Below are 25,536 nucleotides of genomic sequence, written 5' to 3' on the forward strand. Positions count from 1 at the left end.
AGGAGCTCGATGCACTTGTTTTTTCATTATTCCGTATGAAAAAAAAAAAAAAAAATTGAAGAGCAAGAAATGAAAGTTTGTCGTCGGGTGTCGCGCGCTGATTTCTTTTTTTCTCGCCGACCGTAACGCGTACACACTGGCGTGTTCCAGGTTGTGTCTTTGGGATTGCGCAATGGACGCGGTTACGGAAGGCGCAAGCTCCTCTTTAGCACCGTTTAAGCCCCGGTGTAAGAAAAAAGTTCATTTAACAATGATTGTCGCCAACGAGCGCGTGTCCGAGGATTGCGCAATGCGCGTCCTGTTTTTTTTTCTTTTTTTTTTCTCCCTTACCATCCGATGTCCCTCCCTTAATTTTCGCGGCTCTACGAGCTGACAAAATTTTAATTTTCTTACGCTCGCAAGGTTGATTGTTGGGCAATGCCGTACGAGAACGACACTTTGTGCCGTACGCACCGAAAATTTCACAAGCGCGCGTACAAGTATGTATACTTGACTGGATCTTCGCATGAAAATTGCATTGTACGGGTCGTGTGCATTGTGCTTGGAATAAAATCCACAAGAGCAACAATCACGCATTGTGGCCAATAATGATTTCTAGAGAAAAAAAAAAAAAAAAAAAAAGAAAAAAAAAAAGATATAGAGTCACCATGCAGGTGTATTTACACGGGACAGGAAGAGATCCATCCGAACTTTTGTTTTTTTCTTTACCCCCGATCCTCGAGATTATTTTAGTATTGACTTTAATTTATTTACATTTAAGATCTTATTTGAACTCCCATCAGAGATCTAATCTCAGTTTTTTACTTAAAATCTTACTTAAGATTTGAGATGAGACTGATCACGGAAAAATTTATTAGTAAACCTTATTAAAACCTTAAATTATTTATTTATGGAGGGTGGTATTATATTACGTATAATACAATAATTACATGAAAATATAAAATTTCAGTTGAAATTTATAAAACAGTGAGGAAAAACATGTTTTAACTCACTTATTTGCAATTTTCATCTAAGAAAGTAGAATGATATGAAAATGTTTTAATCGAATAATTTCAATTATCCGTAGGTACACAAAAAACAAATACTACCACTAAAAGAGTTTTGATGTTGTCTGGGAAGCGGTTTTTCAAACGAAACATGTCTCTCTAGCTTAAAAGTGCAGCCAAATTTTTCAGTTAATAAAATAATTATAAACTACTGTCATGATACAAATTTAATATCAAACCTTGAATGACTATTACATTACATTTTGATTGAACTTAAAAAAATGTCGATGAATTTTTTGTGTATTGACTTAAAATATGTTTTTCTTACTGAGAGATTACACTTTTTTAATGCTCTTCTAATTACATTGACTAATTTTTTTTACACCCCGTAATTTTATCTAGTCTTATTAAATAGAAGCTTGTATTATATTTTTGTTTGTTGTCAATCACTCTGAAGAAAGTTACGATATGCTTTTTTCTAGCAAACATAATTCTTGACTTATTTTGACACATAGCTTCAAGGTAAGATTATACTAACAGTTTCAATTTTTTGACTGTGAAAACAAATTTAATAAATCTCGTTTTTATCACTCGTAAGCTTTTATTACTATTCCAGAAAACAAATGAAACTAATAATTAAAGTTCTTACCTTACTGCAAATACAAAATTCTTAACCTGGTTAAGGTTACCTTCGCGATACTTCAGTCACCCTAAGAGTTCAAAATTTTAGAATATATAATTTGGCCTATTAGTGTGGTGTCAGGTTAAGTATAATTTGATATTTTCTCTTATTTGAATTAACACAACGCCGTTTGCTACATTTCTTCGAAATTTTCCATGTCGACTTAAAAGTACTTCCGAACAGGGACCAACGTGCATTTAAAAAGATACGAATCACCTGCAAATTCTATTCGTAGCTGCAGCACATCGATCAACTATGATTCATGCAAACGCACGTTGGCCTATGCTGACCGGAAACGAAAAGCAAATAAGATAATAAAATACTTTTCAACATAGAGGAATAAAATAACTTGAAAATTAATAGAGTCAAAAAGTCCAACTGGGAACAGCGGAACTGGGATGCAATACTAAATGCTGGGTCAACTTGATATGATATTAAAAGATAGAATAACATTGAGTTAATACGCATAGACAAATAATACATACTACACTTCTAGCAAAGCAACATCATCAACTTTTCCGAACATTACATTACCGAGTATTTTTATATACCACCCGCAATAGTCTAAATTTTTGAATTCGCTTAATATGTAAGAGAAAACAGGAAAACCAAGCTGACCATTAACAATAGCTCCTTTCCCCTTTTCTTGACTCATATGTGTGGGGAGAGAGTCCGTGCGGCTGCTCCAATATAAGCAACAGGATTTCCAAATCCCCAGAGCACTACGTGCTTATTCTCTCTTCAATGATTAAAAGCGAAAAACATATTAACTAAAATCCTACCGAAATTCCGAATTATTTTTGCAATATTGTAATCAGTCAAAACTACCCGTAAGTTTAATTATGTTAACTCGCGAAAGGCAAGGTACTTCTATTGTTACCACTACCCTCGCTTTCATAATTATAACTCCTATTACTATAATGACTATTATTATTATTATTGTTATTATTATCACACTATTAAATTTATGTTATCATTATAAGTTTTTATAACAACGGCCAACGTTATTTCTGTTTAAGTATTAGTTTATGTACCGTAGCACACCGATTGTTTATTCACCCAAGCATTAATTTAAATATAAAGTGATTCTCTCCGTTCTTTTTGCAACAAGTTTGGTTAAATAAACGAACAGTGTATAGCATTAGTAAATATTAATAATATTCTATCCCAATATTAATATTAAGTTAAATTAAACTTTTGTAAAATTTGTATGAAAAAGAGAAAGGAAGAGCATGAGTAAGTGAATCACCTTCCCTTCTCTTGACGCATGGAGGAGAATGAGCGGATATAGGATGTGCCAATTTTTGAGTGGCTGAACAAGAAGATCTCTAGCCAATTAGATCTTTGGCTGTTGTCTTTCCTCTTCAAGATTTTTCCGGAAAATTTTCCTGTGTCGTCTCGAACCAGCACGTTGCAGAGGCCCGCTACTCCTTATAAAAAGGCCCAAAGGCCCCGAGAAAAAGACTCGACGATAACCCTTCAAGGTAGACTGAGTAGCAAGAGTCCGCCTCTGCTACAACCCAGTCTACTGCGAAGAGAGGCACAGTACAGTTTAAATTTTACCCTCGAACGGTTGACTGGATAGTTAGAGTCCGTCTCTGCTATCCTACGGTCCTCCACGAGAACGGTTTCAAAAGTTTTAACCTCGGACACTTCGCGCTGGTTCTCCGCGTGTACATTCTAGTATTTAAAATAAAAGTAAGTTTTTCCAAAGTATTAAAATAGTTAACTGTGTTTTTCTCTTTCATCGCAAAGTCTGCATAATTGCCTATTACGGCATCGATAAGTTCTAACACCACAAGAATAAGTAATCGAGGGTTTTTCGTGAATCTAGAGCAATCACATTTACTCCGGATGGTATTGGTGGCTCATAGATCGATCGCGAACTCAAACTCATACGTCGTGTAAATCTGGGGCAATCACCTTTTACTCCGGATGGTAATGGTGGCTCATAGATCGATCGCGAACTTAAAACTCGTTCTTCACGTAAATCTGAGGCAATCACCTTTTACTCCGGATGGTATTGGTGGCTCTTAGACCGTTCGCGAACTTAACCTTATACTTCCTTCCTTTACGTAAATCCAGAGCAATCACATTTACTTTGGATGGTATTGGTGACTTACAGATCGGTTGTGAACTCAAGCTATTTTTTCCCTTGCGTAACCTCTAGGGCGTAACTACCTTTAACCTCTAGATCGCGGACGGGACATTAGTTTGACACCATCGCGTCGAGTATTCCTGACGAATTAGAGGCGCACCGCGAACGAGTGACAACCGCTTCAATTCGATCAGGACAGTCGGACTCCCCCCTGTTAGGACGCCCTGTCAAGAGATTAAGCTACCTTTTAGCCCCGCGTCCCACCTACGCACCCAGTGCGAATTCCGAGTTATTAAGTGTAAGCTTAGACTCAAATAATACGTCGCGCCGACGTAACACTCATTAAACTAGGACCCGTGTCGGGCAACATGGAAAAGGAATAAAATAAGAAACTGACAGATGACACTAGCTTAAGAAAATTACAACTATTTATTAAACAATGTAACATGGAAAAAATAACTATAGATTGTAGGGTTAAAAAGTATGTTAAAAACAAGGATAATCGACAAAACGACCTTAAATATGTTGAATCTCCCGTGGCACGTTAAGTTGAGGCCTTTTGTTGAAACATTTTTTTAGAAAATTTGAGGAAAACTTTATTCTGCCAAGAACAAAGCCTCTGCCTATGCAGTAACTTGTCAACAGTCTAAAAGCCAGAAAGCGAAAGCCACGTAACTACTATGGCAATTGGTAAGCATGAAAGGTAGGATCGTGGCAGGGGGCTCAATACGTGAAATACCCTCACAAATAATTATCACATATGAGAAAGAGCGGCGTTGGCTCAGTGGTAAGCGTGCTTGCTACTGATACAACGCTGTTCTAGGGGTCGTGGGTTCGATTCCCGGTGAGTGCAGATTTTTTCAAAAAACTGTTTTCACCGGAAAAAGTTCCTATGTAACCCCGGCTGTTTCGGGGCGGGTTTTTCCGTGGAATTTTCCTTCAGAGTAATTCCAGGATTTTTTCCTTGCTCCACAGGTCTTCGGGCCTGGGTGAATGCGAAACAGTGTTAGGGCCTAATAGGTAGGGATTAGCCGGCCCGATGCCAGGCAGGGATCGCCGGCCTTACCGGCGAGGAGTGGCCCCTGAAACATGGGGCTTCTCCGGGGATGCTAATTAGCCTGGATCCGATGCTTCAGACCCAGGCTACACAGTGGCGAGTTGACCCGATGCACTTCCCCCCGGTGCAGAGAGTGTCAGCTTAACTGACAAGGTGTGTTACACCGGAGATACTTCCACTGTGCCCATGGTATGATTTGTATGGTATAAATTAAAAAGAGAGGATTTAATGGGTGTGGCAACACACCCCCACACATAGGTGGTGAGTGGGTGGCCCCGGCGACTGGGCCAATAGGCTGTCGCGGTAACCCGATATAAAAAAAAAAAAAAATAAAAAATAAAAAAATAAAAAAATTATCACATATGAGACCCTCACTGCTATCTCTAGATATGAAATTACATCAACTGGTCCTTGACCTAACCATACCAAGGCTAAACTCAACAGGTATGAGAAGTTGTTATGGTCAAGCCAAAGTACTTGATGTACGTGGAGATTTATTAAATTTGAATTGTTCGGAAATTTCCAAAGATTAATAAATTTTTTATTTGCTTTTAGCGTTTCAAGTAGCAGTTATTCAATGGCGTATATATGTGTGTCACAATCGCAATTGTTTTTAAGCTCTTTGCTAGCTGAGACGTATCTCAATTTATAACATCAGTAGCGAAAAAAACCACTAAAGTTAACTTTATACAAGTAGTTCTTATCTGTTTCAAAATTATTTACATTATATTGGCTGACATTTATACTGGATTGAACTTTAAGAGTCACAGTACAAAAAGATATAAGATGAGAAAATTTAGGATCAACAATTAAGGTACGTATGAATATGAAGTAAAAGCTAAAATTATCACAATTCTAAAAATTAAACCATTACATGAAGCAAGTTATGCAATAAAAAGGTAAAAATGAAGAAAGCAAGTGAAATATTCACGATTGGCGTGAACATACCACCCGCCATTTTATTATTAAAAATAAAATTATGATGTGTTGATGTTCTGGCAAAATTCTATGACAACGTTGATGGTATCTTAGATGGTCTGATCAGCCCCAATAAAATCCAACTAAATGTAGTCTGCTGAACGATATGTACATCGGGATGCTGTAGTTACCCTGGTCCTAGAATTTGGAAGTGCACTATGGCGCCAAGTAGCAGTTCAATCGGCTCTCTAGATGTTGAATCCAGATGGATGGCGAGCTGCAGGTCGAGTAGATGAGGCCAACTGTCGGTAAGTCGATGCACCCAGGGCCGATACGACGTGCAACGTGACTACCTTGAGCAGTAACACATACAAGTCTAGAGATGACAGTAAATATTGAGACTTGACAGTGATCCTGCTTCAGCTAAATTCCAAACTATATTTTCAATATCTAAAATGTTTTCTCTATTGATTTGAATGAAACTTCCATTTTTATTTTTGCATCTCCATAAAGCCACATATAATTGACCATGAGAAAATAGAGGTTTTTTCAAGTACAATCCTACATTATCAAAACTTTGACCTTGAGACTTGTTTATAGTCATAGCAAATGCCACAACTAATAGGAATTGTTTTCTATATAAAATAAAGCGTAATGATGAAGTTTTTCCAGTATATAATGTAATATTAGAAATAAAAACTTTACTACCAATTTTTTCTACCGTAACTATTTCGCCTTCTATGTTATACTTCAACAATTTAGTAATTCGCAATCGTGTACCGTTACATAATCTATCTGGTATACTCAAATTTCAAATTAACATTACCATTGTACCTATTTTTAATTTAAGTTCATGAGGTGGCAAGCCTTCACAAATACTGTTTAACATTTCTACGGAAAATTTATATAAATATTATCATCCAATTTATCAACACCTTTATAGGCTGGGGGATTTAAAAGTTGGGGGGTTGGCACGCATAGCGCGCAGGGGGCAAAGCCTCACTCGTATATATATATATGTATCCCTATAATGTGAGTCTCAGCCCCTCCCGCTCTTCCTCAGCTCCCACTCGATTTACGTAGTTATTTGCTTGTTTTATCGTCATTTTTAATCAAATTGTATTTGAGTGAGCTCCCCCTGCTCCCCCCCGCTTACCGACAGCTCCCCTTGCTCCCCTTCCACCACCCCCCCATAAAATACTTATTTATCGAATGTTTTACCACCATAAATATTAAAAAATATACGCAATTTTTTACCCAAGTCATACCTCAATTTTAGGGTTTTTTAAGTCACTGATCATAAGTCTTCCTCTGTCTATACGCTTCCCTTTCCTCACTATATGTCTCTGAAGTACCATTATTTGTTTAACTTGATTAAACTTTTACATTTCAAATCTCTTTCTGATCTATGTCTACTTTACTCAAATATAAGATTCTTAATTACCTGAGAACTTTATTAACAAAAAGACAGAATTCAGGAGGAGGTAAAATTACATAGACAAACACAATTAAGCTTTTAAAACAATAATTTATTCTGTTAGCTTAATGTTGTGACATTTCATGTGTCGTTTTAACCCATCTGTTCTTTTAAAACCCTTTTCACATTTTTCACATATTTTGTTTTTCACGGTTTTTATGAATTAACATACGTCTGTTTAAATGTGACGATCTTCAAAGTTACATATTTTTGAATTACTAAAAAATTTCTAGCTAAATAATACTTTTGATTTCTGATTTATTATAGGATGCAATTTGAATAAAAATTTTTTTTGGATTTTTTCATCTTAATAAAGCAACGTTTAATTATCCGTAAGAGTATAAAGGTTTTATAATATACAATCCTACAGAATCAAAACTCTGTTTTTCTGATTTGTTAATAAAAATAGAACATGCTTATACAAAGGGAAACTGTTTTCTATAGAAGACAAAAGGTAATAATTATAAGATGCCAGTATTCAATGTTGTTCTAGGAATTTAAACTTTGCTTTTTTTTTCTTCCATAATTATTTCTGCTTCTATATTATACTTAAATAATTTTGTTATTTTGAATCTTGTGCCTCTACAGAGACCGTCTGATATACTTGAACTTCTTATTAACACTACCATAGCATTTATTTTTAATTTTAATTCGTGTAGTGGAAGACGCTTTTTTATATTATTTCAAAATACTATTGGAGAATTAATATTTATGTTAATTTAATTATGTAAAGTTAATCACATGTTTTATCAACTCCTTTATGAGTCACGTATTCTGATGTTGTAAACTAATTTTCAGCCTGCATTTATAAATACACGAGTAATGTGGTTATTTTGTCTACTCAATCTGTTAGTGGGGAATTAGCGCGTGAAGCGCGCAGGGGGGCGTTAGCCCCACTAGTATATAAACATATATGTATACATGGGGCATTCTTTGTAATATTAACCCCCCCCCTGCTGTCCAAAAATAGAAGCAGCTAAAAAATTGAAATAAATCACTACTTTGTAGCTTGAAGCCTGTAGTTTACGATAACGAGTGGCTCTTTCCAAAAAAAAATGGCGACTGATGGCATGCCTCTGACTGTCGATGAAGACCGCAAAAAATGTTAAAATGAGCAAATAATTTGAGAACTTATCATACTGCAAGAGAAAAAAATGTGTAAATATGTTTCTTTTTGGTTGTTTTAGTAAAGTTAAGCATATGCGTTTTAGTGTAAGATCATATTTTGGTTCTAACCTCAAAAAACAGCTCTAAATCGCATGTTTTTGTTAAAATATTCCATGTAGCCATCGAGATAAGCACAAAAATATTTTTTTCTTGCGAATTACCTTGAACAAAACTTAATTTAATAAGGTTATCAGTCTGTGAGAAAACAAATTCTTTTCGTAACCTATATGAACAGTCATTAACGTCTTTTTTTCTAGTATGAGGGCATATCACAAAAGGCTCATCCATCAAAAGGCACGACGTGCCTAAGCGATTCACGTGGACTAGTGTGTTCATATGTAAGATGGTTATATATATATACGACATACAACACCATCGTATATATTGGTACACTAGCAGCCCCCCGTCTCGGCTTCGCCCGAGACTAACTAAATAAAACACCGTAGTGTGTTGACATGTAATGTGAAACGTTTTCAATTAGAAATTTTACACAAAATTTTGACACATCTCAAAACAAAAATCTTCTTTTCAAAAACATATTATTTCGGAATCCATATAGTTTATTTGGTCAAGTAATAAGGTGTAAAAATTCGAAAAAATAGTTATGCTGAGAAGTACCGTGCGTTCTTTATGCCATAAAATAATCGGTGGCCATAAGGAGCCATTAATTTGCAGTTTCTCCCGTGTAATTCACGAAAAGGGCTATTTTTTAAAGCTGTTAAGATTTTAAACTCCCAAAAAATTTATGTTAAAAAAAATTTTTTATCTTATCTCACAACTTCATTACCAGATCAACAAAGTCCTGGGCCTTAAACCCTACATTTTTATTGCCACAAAAACACAAATACATTTTCTACTTATTTAAAAATCTGAGGTGGGATCTTTAAAGATTTCAGAGATTGCTATAAGGGTACAATGAAAAGCTAATCTCTAACGTAATAAATTCTTTTTTGGCTATTTTGACGCTGCTATTTCAATCTCGATAAATTTTCTGCGTCAGTTTCTTGACGCCTAAGTAAAATTGTATTTATTAGATACACTTGAAGTTTTTCTTCCAATTTACCCCCTTTCGACTTTTGGCATGCTTAAAATTTTTGTGTTCCCTAAAATCTGTTTTCTGTCAACTTTGTTAAGTTCTAATATATTTGTTGGCAAGGTAGTTCGACGTCCGATGGCCCTAAAAAAGACCGATGAGCTTCTTAAGTTAACTCTTTCCTGACTGCAGTTAACAGCAATTGTAACTGCCTGGATACCTCAGGGTGATCTTTTGTGGCCTGCTGTTGAAGACCCAGACTGATCGAAAGAAAAATTACAAAGTCCGAAGCTTTGGGGCTAGTTGTAGTGCTCTTTCCCAACGTCTTCCGGTATAACGTCAAAGACGTTGGTGTCTAAAGCACCTTTTTTATTTGCAGATTCAGTTGTTTTGGTGATCTTAGATGGGGAGATTGGTTAGTGATACTTGTCCAGTGGAGGCTGTTCCGTTGGCTCAATTTTTTTTCCTTCATAGCTGTTATAGGTTTGCCCAGCGCAGACCTTGGAGAGGATCAGTGATTCCTGGTTAAATGCTTAGAGTCGAGAGGGTAATATAGGGTCGTCGGTCACCGAGTTTTCCAGCCTTGCGAAGAACAACTCTGCAGGTGACGTCTGCTAGTGAATGGCTGACTTGGTTTAGTAGTGCCCGTCTTTAGTTAATATAGTCTCTTAGTCGACGAATCGCTTCCGGAAATGGTAGTAAAAATGTATTTAATGGCAAGGTAGTTTACACTTAGGTGGCTCCTAAAAAGAACCGATGAAATTGATGGTTAAGTAGGGAACGTAAATACTTATAATGGCCTTAAAAAGCGCCAGTGGTAAAACTTCCAGGCTATTCTTTATTATCATTCCTGATGATGAAGAGCTGTCTACAGGTAGCTTGATTCTTACCCTGGGAGTCTCGATGTACGGAGACTGTGATGAAGGGAGGTACGCTGCTGACCAAAGAATATCTCGTCTTCGGGTCGTTCCCCAGATAACCAACCGCTCATCGTTAGACGGGAACATGTGGGTAAGCGCGTTGGGGACGCGACAACTAAGAAGGTAGCCGTTGTGGCTGCCCATGCCCCTCAGAGCTGTTTTCCCTGGCTTACATTTGTAGCCAAAAATTGCCTGACTGCACCAGGCGGGATGGTGGGACTGCCACACAACCTTGAAGCGTTAGTGCAGATTGTGCTCTGGCTTGATGTGTTTCCTGGTATTATGCCAGAGACGTCATCGGTTGGAATAAATTTTTTTTTGATCGCACTTGTCGAGATTTAGGATGAATGGACACCTAGGTCCTTTTCTCTTACAGAAGAGTGTCGTCCGTAACCGGGATATCCAGCTGCAAGACTATCATTAGCATTCTCTATGCAGCTCGTTGAACTGCCCAGGCACAACTGCATCACTATTTATGACGCTCTGGCGTATTATATCCACACTTGTTTAATTCTGTTGCAGGTAGCCTCGATTTCATGTCGACGCCACCTAGCGGATTTTACTAAACTAAAGTGAAAAGATGGCGTATTTTTGCAAAATTTTGAGCTCATTTTTTGCTATTGTTATTAAATTTTTGAAGATAAAAACTATACTAAAACCATCTAGGAAGTATCATGAATCAGTGTGCAAAATTTCAGCAAAATCGGTTCAGTAGTTTTTGTGGTTAGCGATTACAACGGTTTTAGCAATTTTGCTTTATATATTAGTAAGACTAGTCTACGTTAATCGAAATAATATTAGATTATACTGAATTAAAATACAATAAAGGCTTATTTTATGCAAAATTCGACTTTTCCTTGATTTAAATTTGGGATTAGCGATTTGTAGATATTGTAGACGAAAAATAGTTAACAAATTTTCTATAATTTATAAACCATCTTAGTATCTTAAAGCATTAAATATATTATCTAAAGTTTCTACTTTTCTAACTTCGTTAATTTTTAATTGTACAGCTATTTCTTCCTAAAATAATAAAAAAACATTTTGCTGGTAATAAGCTGATACTATGATGAATAAGCCTATGTCAAGTTTATTGAAATTAGTAGCGAATTGAGAGAGAAAAGTTGCAACGCGAAATCATGAAATTAATTTAAGTTTAAATTTATACTGTGGATCACATAAAAAACTTATTGTGTAACTTATGTCACTTACTTTAGGGCGATAAATAAGATTAAATAATAAATCACGATGAAAAAATTCTAAAGCCGTAATACTTAATATAAATAAATCCTTGATCAAGCCCTATTGTTTTTAGTAAACGATTAAATAATGTATGCTTAGAATCCATGTATTGAGTTATTACTGTAGTATCTAATGAGCACAAACAAGTAATTTAATTAAATTAAAATATAGTACTTTGATTTTAATAGCAATATAATCCTATTGGAAATTTAATATTTTTATAAATTGAGTATTGTTTATATGAAGTTACAATTCACCATATAACCATTTTTGAGTAAAGAAAACTTTACTCTAGTACAAATTCCAAAAGATCCTGTAGGAAAGCTTGAAGGATCTCTAGAGTACGGGTGTCCAATATTTTATAAGTATTATTTATTATTGAGTCGTGTTTTAATTTTTACTATTTAAATTTTCACAGTTTATCTCATACGGAATTTATAGTGTTACTCATCTTTGTACGATACTTGAAGTTTATACTAGCAAAATAGACGTTACTGACTGTTAATATAGGTTACGGACAGATTTTGATTTCTCACAGACTGATGACCTTATTAAATTAAGTTTTATTCAAGGTAATTCGCATAAAATAAATATTTTTGTGCTTATCTCGATGGCTACATGGAATATTTTAACAAAAACATATGATTTAGAGCTGTTTTTTGAGGTTAGAACCAAAATATGACCTTATACTAAAACGCATATGCTTAACTTTACCAAGACAACCAAAAAGAAACATATTTACACATTTTTTTGGCTTGCAATATGATAAGATTTTAAGATATTTGCTTATTTTAACATTTTTTGCGGTCTTTATCGACAGTCAGAGTCATGCCATCAGCCGCCATTTTTTATTTTCGGAAAGAGCCACTCGTTATCGTAAACTACAGATTTCAAGCTACAAAATAGTCATTTATTATAATTTTTTAGCTGCTTCCATTTTTGGACAGCAGGGGGGTGAATATTAAAAAGAATGCCCCATATAAAAACATACATACATACATACATATATATATACACACACATATATATATCTGGTAAAATACTAGAGGAACGAGTTGCACTGTATATTTTAAGAACTTGGTAAAGTCTTTATAGCTAAAAGTAAAAAAGACACGGAAAAAAGTTTAAAAAATCAGTTTTCCATTTAAAATGCAGAGAATAATTTAAGATCCCCGGTGGCACGTGAATTCAAAACCTAAATATTTAGGTATAGTAGGGTGTCTGTTATTTCCTAAATTTTTTTTTTATCTCACTCCCAGATTGTTCTAACGTACACACCAAAAAAGTAAGTTACCATTAAAAGTCAGAGTGGTCGCTTTCAAATTCACGTGTCACCAGAGATCTTAAGTTTTCCCCTGCATTTTAAACGAAAAAACTAATTTCTTAAATTTTTTTTCTTGACTTTTCTACTTTTAGCCATAAAGACCTTACCAACTTCTTAAAATATATAGTAAAATTCGTTCCTCTAGTACTCTTCTATGTATAAATACTTAAATAAATGGAAATTTTAGCCTTGCATCTTATTCTTAACTGCCTAAATGGGGCTAATTAGATGGAAAATTTAGATTTTTTGTTTATTTTATTATTTATTTTCTATTTTAAGCTGATCAAACGAAATTCCTTTCTCCAACATTAAAAATATGAATGAATTTTAGTTACTAGCTTTCCTAGCCTTGCGTCTTATTGTTAATCTCTTCAATCGGGCTAATTACCAATAAAATCGGGATTTTTTTTATTTCTTAAACTTTTCTCTACTTTTATCTAAAGAAACATAATAAAATTCGAAAGATAGCAGTAAAATTTCTTTTTCTTATATTATGATGTATGTAAAAGTTATAATAAGTAGTTTTTTTTGTCTTGCGTCCTGTTGGTAATTGCCAAAATAAGTTCAACATACAGAAAAAAGTTTTTCTTTTAACTTTCGATAACTTAACTATCAAAATATATCGGATCACTTCAGATTTTATTTACTAGGGTATTACTGTGAGTAAAAGGTATTCAAATCAAATAGCCTTCTTGGGCAGGTTTTTCAGTGCTCACATGTGTAACAGGGTTTGTTTGTTTAAACAAAAACAGATTTCCTTATTATACCACCTTCTTTTGTAGTATTTTGTTAGTTAAGTTTGTAGTAAACATTTTTTCCAGGTATTTACGTACTTCAAAATCAACTCACTGCACTATTAAAAATCTTTTGTTTGATGGAAAGTGTCAGTGGTGAGGATTTGGCAGAGCTCCGTTGGATCCTTTCAATGGCCAAAAATATCATTTAAGGCCTTAAAAATCTTTAACGGCTAACAGTTTCAGACGAAGTCTTAGTGTATATCATCGTTAATAAGCTGGATGTCACAATACGTCGCGATTAGAAAAAATTTCTCAAAACTTCAACAGAACAAGTTCCATTCAGTCAGCTGACTGAGGTTCTTGAAGATCACATCCTTACGCTGTCAAGTGTAGCCTCGAGCAACAGAAAGGAGCAGCCATCAACAGGCCTGCATGCGCACCAGGCATCATTCAGATTGAAGGTGCCATAATATCTCTTTGATCCTTGCATCATCAGCTATGGACTTGCAAAGCTTTAAAAACCAAGAACGCAAAGGAGGGAATTCGTGGTCGAAAAGCAGTAATGTGAGAACTGCTTGGGCTCTCACACTGTTTCAACCTATTCCTTCAGAAAGTCTGGCTTTATTTGTGGGGTTAAAAACCACTCGTCCATAAATATTGACGCCTCGACAAGCACTCACGTATCTGTAATCTCTGCGAATTCTTCTGAGCCGATTTGATACGACAAGCCTCTCAACGTTTTGGCAGTGCCCATTCCTGTCGTAACACTTGGCCGACATACTGCAGCTTCCACGCGCCTCTGCTTGTGTGTATTCATCGACGGAGTTGGTCGGTTCATCCTACAGCTGTCCTTTAAAGAAGTTTTTGATTATAAGTAATAATGTATCTAATAATAACAACATTTTAGATTTTGATATTTTCATATGTATGGACAAAATTTATTACGTAATAATACATCCCATAAATCTATATTATGTTGTAATAATTGTACCAATTGTACCAATTTCAACATTGATTTAAAACAGAATAGGAATAGACCTAAGTCGTCGTGGTTTGATAGGGCTTTATAAGTTGACACATAAAATAAGTCATCTTAATGTGAAACTTCCACGGTTTGTAATAATGATAACCTAAATGTAATTTAAATTTTTGTATGTAATGGTATTATTCATTCGTATATAAAATAATATAATACATACACATAAAAATTTTACACATAGTTTATCATAAATGCTAACAAAAATAAAGCTCAACACGCCAAGAACTTTCTACTTACAAATAAATGAGAATCCAATTGATAAAAATTAATTTTTAGTCGTATTGAGTTTTATAAATGAAACGGTTATGAATTATTCGTATGTATAAAGTCCATCTATTTACCTCCTGGGTGGTGTGAAAAAAAAGATGAAAACAAAATATATTGTAAGAAACAAAACATGTTCTTATAAGTTAATATTCTTCACAAATAAACATTTTTATGGTACAAATATATATATATGACATTATTTTTATGATATATTAAATTACATTTTTTTTAAAAAGACTGAATAAAACATGAATGACTAAATAATCTTAAGACTCCCAATGTAAATGGTTTTATATGGTAAAACGTTGCTTGGAATGTCCCAAACCGTTGACTATATAATATAACAGTTAACTTTATAATTTAATACATAATTATAATGATGCTTTGCGTAACAACCCCCTATAAACTAATAATGAATTTAAATTGCTTATTGATGATAAGACAAATCATGTCAATAAAACAGTTTTCTTTTAAAGTAATTTAATAATAAAGCAGATTAAAAATCATAGATTAATCTGTATACGACACGTACACGTCTGTATACACTCCAAGGTCCGAGAAAGACTGTATGATCCCTGTCAGGTTCACCAAAAGTAGTCTGAAAGTGGTAGGGGACGGTGGGGGGTCACAAAAAATACGTGGGGTGTCTGTGGGGTGTAAGAGGGGTTGTTAAGGGTTTCGAAAAAAACTGCGATGTGTAAAAATGAGTAAGAAACTGACCGATTTTACCTTATTTTTGGGGGGGGGGGGCAGTGAAGGGGTTAATGGATATAATAATAATGATGCTTCGCGCAATGACCCCCTATAACTCAATTATGACTTTCAATTTATTTTGACGATGAGATAAATCGTGGCGATGAGACAGTTTTGTCTTAAAGTAATTTAACATTGAAGCAGATTAAAAATAATAGACTAATCCATATACGACATGTACACGTCTGTATACACATCAAGGTCCAAGAAATACGATAAATACGATGTGATCCACGGTCTCCAAAAGAAGTGTGGCAGATGGTAGGGGGACGGTGGGGGGTCACGAAAAAATAAGCAGGGGGGCTGTGGGGTCAGTGGAAGGTTTCGAAAAAAACTGCGATATGTTAAAATAAGGGAAAAAATGACAGGTTTTTACCTTATTTTGTGGAAGGTCAGTGGGGGGTAAATAGAGGCTGTAAGGGGTTGTGTGGAATGCCCCACCGAGATAACTATATAATATAGGAAGGTATATATATAAGTATATACATGTATTACGTTTGAATATATATATACTAGTGGGGCTCCGCCCCCCTGCGCGCTCCACGCGCTAACCCCTCTTTTTATTGTGTTATAAATGTAATTTTTTCAAAATAAGGTTCGTATTAATATTTTTTTAAGCCGTAAAAAATGATAAAATTATTTGTTAGTATGAAAATAATATGTTGAAGTATATTTTACAGAATTCGGAAGACTATGGCATTTTTTTTTAAAACTTGGGAATAAATTTTCTACGCTGGGGAATGATTACTGGTCTGTTTTTAAGGAAATATGAAGATCAAGCTGCTAATTTTAAATAAAAAAGGTAAAGTTTATATAGACACAGACATGTGCCCTTGACTTTTTGTTAGTGAGCTTTATTATTTCTTCTAGTGGCTCTCTTTTTTGAATGAGCTGTCTATCCTGTATGTGGCAATAGATATTTCTAAGCTCTTATAACTATATATGCCCCCTGCGCGCTCTGCGCACCAACCCCCGTAATTGCAAATTAGATTTACGAAGTATGGAAAAAAACCCGAATGATATTAATTGTTACTTAAAATTTATATATGTAATAAATGTATATTAATCATAATTAATTACATGAATTTTTAACAATCACTTTTAATTTTTCCTGACTAATGCCTAATTTTTATATATTTAAAACGAAAACGTATTAAAAGATTTTAAATATCGTCAAAAATTACAAAATAACGATATTGTTAGAATCACAAATTTATTTTGTTTTATCCGTATCGTTAGTTGATTGTTTTTTTTCTTTTAATTTTTTATAACCAAAATTTTAGCCCAAAGGTATTGCTTCTATTGTAGTCCCAAAGGGAATGATCACTCACAGAACTTTCAGACTTCCTTTAGACTTAAGCACTATAGAAAGTGCATTCTTCCAGTTTGAGCCAGATAAACAAAAATTACGTAATGTAGAAGTAATTATTTCAGATGAAGCTTCTATGACACCAAAAAAAGCGTTAGAAATCGTTGATAGGACTTTAAAAGATTTATCTAGTAGTAATAAACCTTTTGGAAATAAAATAATAATTTTAGGTGGAGACTTTCGTTACGTTCTCCCAGTAGTAAAAAGCGGAAGCAAAATTACTATTGTTCAAGAAACCATAAAATTTTCTAATTTTCGGCCTTTATTTAATATCTTTTACTTAAAAAATAATATGCGTTCAATTGATAAAAAATTTTCTTCATTTATTGACTACTGGATATAAAAGAAGGCAAAATTAAAACTTTTATAATTCCTTAAGACATGGAAAACAAATGATGTATGTTCTAAAATTTTTAATCATGATGATGATTCTTTCATAAGTAAAGCTATATTAACATCTCACAATGAATACACTCATTTTTTGAACAAAAAAATTTTTAATAATATGGTAGGAACATTAGTAACGTACTATAGTATTGATAAAGCAACTTACAAAGAAGTAGATAAATCAGACGATAACATTTATATTAATTTCCCTACAGAATATTAAAATAGTATTAAAGAAGGTCTTCCTCCACATTAATTGAATTTGAAAATTAACGCTATTGTTAAGTTAATACGAAACTTGAACATATCTGAAGGACTTTGCAACGGTACAAGATTACGAATTACAAAATTATTTAAATACAACATCGAAGCTAAAATAATCACAGGTGAAAAAAAAGGAAATAAAGTCTTTATTTAAAGAATAACACTACAAACAAACAATTCTTCTTTGCTACCATTTATATTGTACAGAAAACAATTTCCATTTACCTTAGCTTTTTCTATGACTATCAATAAATCTTAGGGTCAAAGTTTTGATGCCTTAGGATTTTACCTTAGAAAACCATTATTTTTTGATGGGCATTTCTATTTTTATACTTTCTTGCAAATTTTCTTTTTCATCAAAAAAGTAAATTTCAGTACCGTCTAGTACCCAGATTTATGTAATCATAAACAATCCGTTTTTTGTAATATGTTTTCAGATACACCATCATGGATGCAAAATTTTATCAGTGTGACAAATGTAACTCAAAATTTTTTAATCAAGAGTGTCTATCATCGCACGAAAAAATTCACAAAGAAAATTTTTTGTATGTGATCTGTGTAGCATTATAATATTAGACAAGAAAAACTATTTGCGTCACACAAAGGAATGCCAAAACATTGAAAAAAATTTTAAGTGTTTTAAATGCGAAAAAAGTTTTAAAAAAAATTTTCACTTACAGACACATTTGAAAAGTCATGAAAAAAACATTCAAAAAAAATATTTGTCAAAATTGTGGAAAAGGTTATGAAAGAGCAGAGCACCTCAAAAGACATTTTAGAGTATGTAATCAAAATAATTATCATAAGTAAGATAATTGTAACAAAATTTTTTGTTATGGTCAAATAAAATTATATGTGAAAATTAGACCACTTGTAACAGTTAATATATAAGGCTTTACGAATATATTTGCATTACATATGGGGTATCTGGGGTGGAGTAGGGAGGGGAGCGGGGGGAGGTGGGGGGGAACTAGTCAAAAAGTAGGATTACTCGAAAAATGCAAGAAAATGAAAGAATAACTACTTTATTTGGGGGGAGGTGGGGGGGGGAGGGGGGAGCAAAACCTCGCTCTAACTCTTACGACTATATAATATAGGAAGATATATACTAGAAGGGTTTTCCTCTTGTGGGCTTTGTGCACCAGTTTTTACAACTCTATCTTTACATAAAGTTACAACTTTCAATTATGTTTTTAGACAAGAAAAACCTTCTTGTTAGAAAGTTAATGTACTTTTTTTACTGGATTTGTTTCTGCTTTTCTATAATTACTTTTTATAGTTTTTATAATTATCTCAGGCAAAATAAAACAGTTTGTTTACTTGTTACTAATAATTATTCATTAATATCCTAATAAAAAGCAATTACATAACAACATATTTGCCTTTTAATTACAATGCGAAGTACTTAAATCTTTATTTTGACATAAATAAAGACAGCTCATATTGGAATTATCTTAACATATTTTAGCTATCTTAACTTAAATTATAAATTTTCATGTACTTTGTAGTAAACTATCTTTTTAATACATTTTTTTTATGAATTTTAAAAATTACAATTAATTAATTTTACAATTAATTTTTTTGAATAATTACACATAACATGATACATCATTTGTTTATAATGAAACTATTTAAAAAATACGTTCTGAAATACTTTATTATTAAAATCGAAGTAATATAAAATTTTCTATTACATGTGTATACAAATAATTATTTCGTAACACGTATACGACGAAGAACTAAGTAAGAGACAGTAGCTCTATTGATTAGAAAAATAAATTTTACATTATTTTTGTAATTGAAACTAAAAAAATGGAAGTAGTATCTTATCGTAGTCTATTAGGGCTCTTTAATATGGCTCATTGACATGAGCCACGAAAATTGGGTGAAACTTCGTTGGTTTCTACTATTCAGTGATTATGGGGAGTTGAATTAATACACGTTACTTTATAGTGTATAGAGTTTTATGTAATAAATTTGAATCTTATATAGTTGTACAATAATATTAATAAAGAAAAAGATTAACGCACCAAGAACTTTATACGTACTTATAAGAAACATGTTTCATCAAAAATAATTAAAATACTTAGTACTATAAAATATTAAAAATTAACAAACTACTTATGGTTAATAAAAATTTTTTTCTATTGTATTAGTAATAATGAAGTCCATCCATTTGGCTTTTAGGTAGTGTGGAATCGTAAATAAAAAAAAAGTTTTAATCATGACTTTTATTGGGTTTCTTAGTATGCTAAGTACATTTATTATAAATCATGAATAATTGACATATACATCTTTAAAGAATTAATATAGTCTTTTTTTGCTATTATTTAAAGATGAAAGTATCAAAAGCAATAAAAATCAATAAATATTTTGCAAAAAAGCTTGTGCGGGATCTAGGGACCGAAACCATTGCCCCAGATTAATGGAGTAAAGGATTGATAGAAGTATATGGGGAGCGAGTGGAGGCTTGTGGGTGGACAATAAAAATTGTTTAGAGGGAAAGTGGAAGTCAGTGAGAGTACAGTGGGGAACCGTGGGGGCTTATGAGGAGGTATTATGCAACCCACTATGTTGTTAGAATGCATATATGTACGTTTTATTTATGTACGTATAAATGAACCGCATTAAATGTATAAATGACTAAATTAACTATCGCATCTAAATTAGTTATCAAATCTAAATAATGTATGGGAATTTTTAATGTTTATTTATATCTTAATGTTAAAAACCAATTTATAACAGTTCAAAAAAAAGATATTTACGAAATTCATAAGCTGATAGATTATACTAAGACTTTTATTTAGTATTCATCATTACTGATGCTGACTGGTATTGTCACTGATCTAAAATTGCAATTACAATTGTCAGCAAATTGCACCTGTTACTTATTCTCTTACGTTTTGATCAACTCCTTAATCTCGCATCCCGCAAGTACATTATACACTTTAGGTTACATACTGGCTGATAAAACTTGGGTGTATTTTATGGACACCAATAGTCTTAGACTACATTAAGGAACTAGGTACATTAAATTTATTCGTCAGAAGTGGTTCTTTTCTGTTGGATATACAATTATACAATCAAGATAAGTGAGTTCACTTAATTAGAAAAACGTGTAGAAGCTGTAGAAATTCTGTACTGATTTGATAAAACCTGATTAATTATTACGGATGCTACTTATTTGTAACATAGAAAAAAGAGTAACAGTATCTCTTCTTCTCTTTTATAAAAATCTATAAAAATTTTATTCTAAACAAAAAAGTTTGGTTGTCTAAGCCTTTAATAATCTGCACAATAAATGCAATACTATGAGACTTGATTGAATACTTAAAAACTTTCATAAATTAATTCGGAAGTTGAAAAAAAAATTTTGTTCAATCTGCAGATTTAAAGGTATCGAAAGGTCTTTAGAAAAGTGTCATAGAGTACTAATATCTGTTTAAAAAAAGGTAGATGAATAAGACATGCAAACATACGTGACTTAACTTTGTTAGTTTGTAAAAGCTACTTGTCATATCATTGAAAAATCGCAGAAGCTATCACACTATAAATTTTGAAAATCAAGCCTTTTCTAAATACAATAACGTATTGTTAAAGTTCTAGTTGAATTCAGCAATATGACTAAGCAGTGACTCCATTCAGGTAATTGTATATTTAAACTAATTTATTCAAAGCAGAAAGTCATAGAAGAGAGTTAAAAGTTTTTATTACAAAAAAATTGCAGATTCTAATTACAATCAGAAATAAGCATCATGTAGACGAATATCTTCATACGATTTACTTGAATTTTAAAAGTTGGCAGAAAGAATAAAGATTACATTTAATGGGATCTTATTGATTGCAACAAGCTATTTTATACTTAGGAAAAATAGTTGACGATAACAATGATTTTATTTTAAATTATTTGCAATGAGTAATCAAAAATAGTTTGATTAGATGTAAAATTAACTCATACTAGCCATAAGACATTGCTGCAAGTGGGCTAACGGTCTTCGTACTATTAAATGTTGTTCTCTGTTAAACACATCTCATTTTGCCCTTCTGCTAAATTTATCTTATATCACGTATTTGTTAGAAGTGACTTAACTTGCTAAAACATTGACAAAACTTTATTACATAAATATGTACCCCGTAATTGACAAAAACAGTAAGAAACATAACTTTGAATCATTTTGTTTTCTTTTTTGTTTTATTGTTTTATTGTTATTTGTGACATGTTATGTTTATTTTAAAGATGATCTATCGATTACGACATACGATCTTGATGAATATCAAGTTAGTAAGTTTGAAACTCAAAGCTGACATGTCAATGGTGTTGTATAGTTAGCAGCAAAAATTTATGTAAAAAAATATACAACGTACCATTCACGTTTGAATCTGTTCTGGAATATTTTCAGGAATTATATGCATACGAAAATGGTGCTAAAGAAAAATGAAGAGCTGAACCACGAATATACGCATTAGCTGTTTGGAAACTTAAAATAACTTTGGCAAACTTTCACTAAAGAAATAATTCAAACAAGAGAGGGCACAATCACTTTCAACTTTTAGTGAACATGCATCACCTTGATCTTAACTAAGCTTTAAAATAATATTAAAAAAAAGACTATACAAACACAGAAATAGCAGTTGCAGAGATTGGGCAGTAGGTAAAAGCTTCACCAAAAAAAATTTAAACACAGAATACGGTTAATCGTATTAAATTACTTCGAATATTAGGCACATGATGGCTAAGATTTTTTACAGTTCTTTACCTAAAAAATTGTAGTCCTTATATAACAGATACACTTGAAGGCCAGTTTGACTATTAAATAGATAAATACATAATTACACTTCGTAGTTTTATTTTCATTTTAATTACAGAAAAAAATAATTTCAGAAAATCAATTTTGGAAAAAGTAATGGTTTTCGTCATTACGAAAAATGTCACTTTAGTACAATAAACTTCAGAAAGAATATAAGAGGTTTTTAGCACATGCTCTATTTAAAGTATGCAAATTATTGTAGAGCTTCGTAATTATATCGGTCAAATTATTGAGTGTTAAACAATTAATAAGGAGGTTAAACTAACTCACTAGCCACAATTTACATAACAAGTAATAAATGATATTATCTTAAGAGTGAAGTAGTAAGGTAATTTCTAACTGCAGGTGTCTGCCTTTATTTTATAAGTAGGACTGCTGTGGGAAAGGTGGGGACTATCGTACTGTCAACTACAGCGTAATCAACACTCTTGTCTGGGTGTGCGAGTTCCCCCACAACGTGTAATTACACTTTTAAAAATTTTTAGTGCTCATCAGTCTGGTCCCGCAAAGCAGTCTTTCCAATGTTCTTTATACCTAATTTGGTAATCGAGGAAAATCTTAGTTTTTCAACTCTTCTGTATCCAGTTGACTAGATCATCTGTTGTTATAGGGCATTTATTGATTTGGCTCTAACTCATAATTTTGTTGTTAGTATATTTAGCTTGATTGTGTGTTTCATATTTTATCTAAAGTTACTTTCTCAAAATGTTTAAATTTATCTTTGGTACAAACTACACACTTATTTTTTTAAAGTCATAATAACTCTCTTGTAAATTTCTCGAGTCTACTTAACTTATCATCTTAGAATTTAAATTTGTGGAATTACGAATTTTTGAGCCAAGAGAAAAATCTCAACAATGCATGCATATATTATTTTGCATATATGACGTATAACTTGTAAATATTTACTACTAACCTGCACAAAATGACCATGATCGTTTGAATCAATTTCAGATTTCCGCATATTATTACCACTGTAAGCTACACATTTAAGTTGCCATTCTCCGATATCTTCATTCCAGTGTACGTAACGTTCAATTAAAGTCTGAAAAAAATATCAAAACGTAGTATTCAGTAATTGTTTGACACAACTTTTTAAGGTGCTAGTGTGAAAGTACGAGTGATGCACAAACAGAAAATTGGAAGGCAATAAGTTACGTAAAAAACTCCATATCAAACGATTTGGGCTCCAGTATAATGCGGGTTTTAAAATATTGTTATCACTAATAATCAAATATAAGTCGAAAATGTGTTTTAAAAAACTAAAAAAACTAGGTGTGGGTCTCGGGACCCCCGACAGATGTGAGACATTAAATAATATGTTATTAAACTTGGTGGTATTTGATTGTCTATGATAAAAAAGTAAAAATTTTCTTCACATAAAATAATCTTCACTTTATATTTTTATATCAAAAAGACAGTTATTCACGAATATGTATTCTTATAAGCTAATATAATAGGTTAGGGAAAACCAAACATTAAATTATTTTTATAATTATTGTATTTATTAACATACAAACAACAAGAAAAATAATACACGGCAAAGAGTATCTATACTACCTATTGACACATAGGTACATACAAATGTTAAACAATACGTTCATGTGCATTACTTTCTCTGTTTCTCTATCTCTTTTCGGATACCTGTGCGTAGTTGTGCACGTGCACGAATTCCATTGACTTTTTACTAAAGACTGGTTAAAATAAAGTTTGAGTAAACACAATTGGAAGACCTCAGGAAAACTTTGCATCATGGTCAAGTATTTATACTTTAAAATAATTCCTATTTACAAAAAAGAAATTTTTAAAAAATGATGAAAAAATAACACTAATTCTAGTATTAATTTGTTATTTTCTCCAAGCATAAAATATTAAGAAATACAATGAAAAAGACCTACCTGTATGATTAAAATAATAAGAGCGAGCGCAATAGCAGACAATGAATGGCTCCCTCTATCTCACTTACTTTTACAAGTACTGCCCAAAACGATTTTCTTATTCTTTTTCTAAATATTTTGCGCTTGTCAAAATAAAATTAGAAGTGGTAATTGATAAAAAAGTTTTTTCCCTACTGGCTGGTATTTTTTTTTCTTGTTCACACCGTTACAAGATATAAGCAAAACAAACTCTAAAACACGTTTTTAATGTCATTAGACCACTTAGAAATAATTTTAACTATTTCATTTGAAATCAGCGCGCTGAATGATATTAACCTAATATAAAAAATGCCCAGTTATTGATTAATTTTCTAATTCAGTAGTTCGTCAGTTGGTATCCATATAAGTAATAAGGAATGAGACTAGTTCAGTTTCTGTTCACTGCCCACCATAAGATATTTCATATCAAAAATTTATTACCGAAAGTAAAGAAAGTGTAACTGAAAATACGCGTTGGTCTATGCTATTTAATACTAAATTGAGAAGGATGTTGGTAAACAGCAATCTCACATTAAAAGACAAAATCTGTAATTGAAAGAAAGTTATATGTTTTTTAATTTATTTCATACTGTAAGGCAATAGTGAATATGTAATTTTGAAATATTAATAGAATTATTCAGTTTATTATAAATTGTTTACGACAGAAAATACATCTAACTGGTGATTCATGAAATGATAGGATGCCAGTGGGCATCAACCTCATGAATTGTCGGCAAGCCATACAACTTAGCCAAAATGTTGTCTGTGTGAGATAAAGAGTTGGGATGGTGAATCCTTAAAAAGACACCATTAGTACTCAGATTATTTAAAATCGTAGTAGTTCGCTTTAGTACAGAATTCAAATGGTTTTTAAAAGTACTTTTATAAGTCAATGTATCTGACAATAGTTAATGCATTTTTGTAGAACAATCATTTTTGAAGACGTTATGTAATGTTACCTTTATTAGCTGAGGTAAAAAAAATCTAGATTTTATGTTACGAACTTTTATTGATGCCAAAAGAATTCCCAATTTTACCACGCTTTGCTGATCTTTAAAAGATGATCTGGAAATTAACTGTGTCTCCATTAGT

At 32.6% G+C, this 25,536-nt stretch overlaps 1 protein-coding gene across 2 annotated transcripts in view; it reads right to left on the bottom strand.

Annotated features, from left to right (window-relative positions):
- The window catches only part of LOC106637917 (kinesin-like protein 64D), a 461,671-nt gene that overhangs the window by 24,638 nt on the left and 411,497 nt on the right, over positions 1-25,536 (bottom strand). For both annotated transcript variants that reach the window (XM_014350896.2, XM_089595799.1), the window contains exon 7: positions 23,445-23,573. In XM_014350896.2, the coding sequence (XP_014206382.2) occupies positions 23,445-23,573 (129 nt within the window). The remainder of the gene's footprint in view (positions 1-23,444; positions 23,574-25,536) is intronic.

This window comes from Copidosoma floridanum, unplaced genomic scaffold, assembly GCF_036245765.1.
Source record: "Copidosoma floridanum isolate Cflo_tuat_1 unplaced genomic scaffold, Cflo_Japanese_pri ptg000028l, whole genome shotgun sequence".
Classification (NCBI taxonomy): domain Eukaryota; kingdom Metazoa; phylum Arthropoda; class Insecta; order Hymenoptera; family Encyrtidae; genus Copidosoma; species Copidosoma floridanum.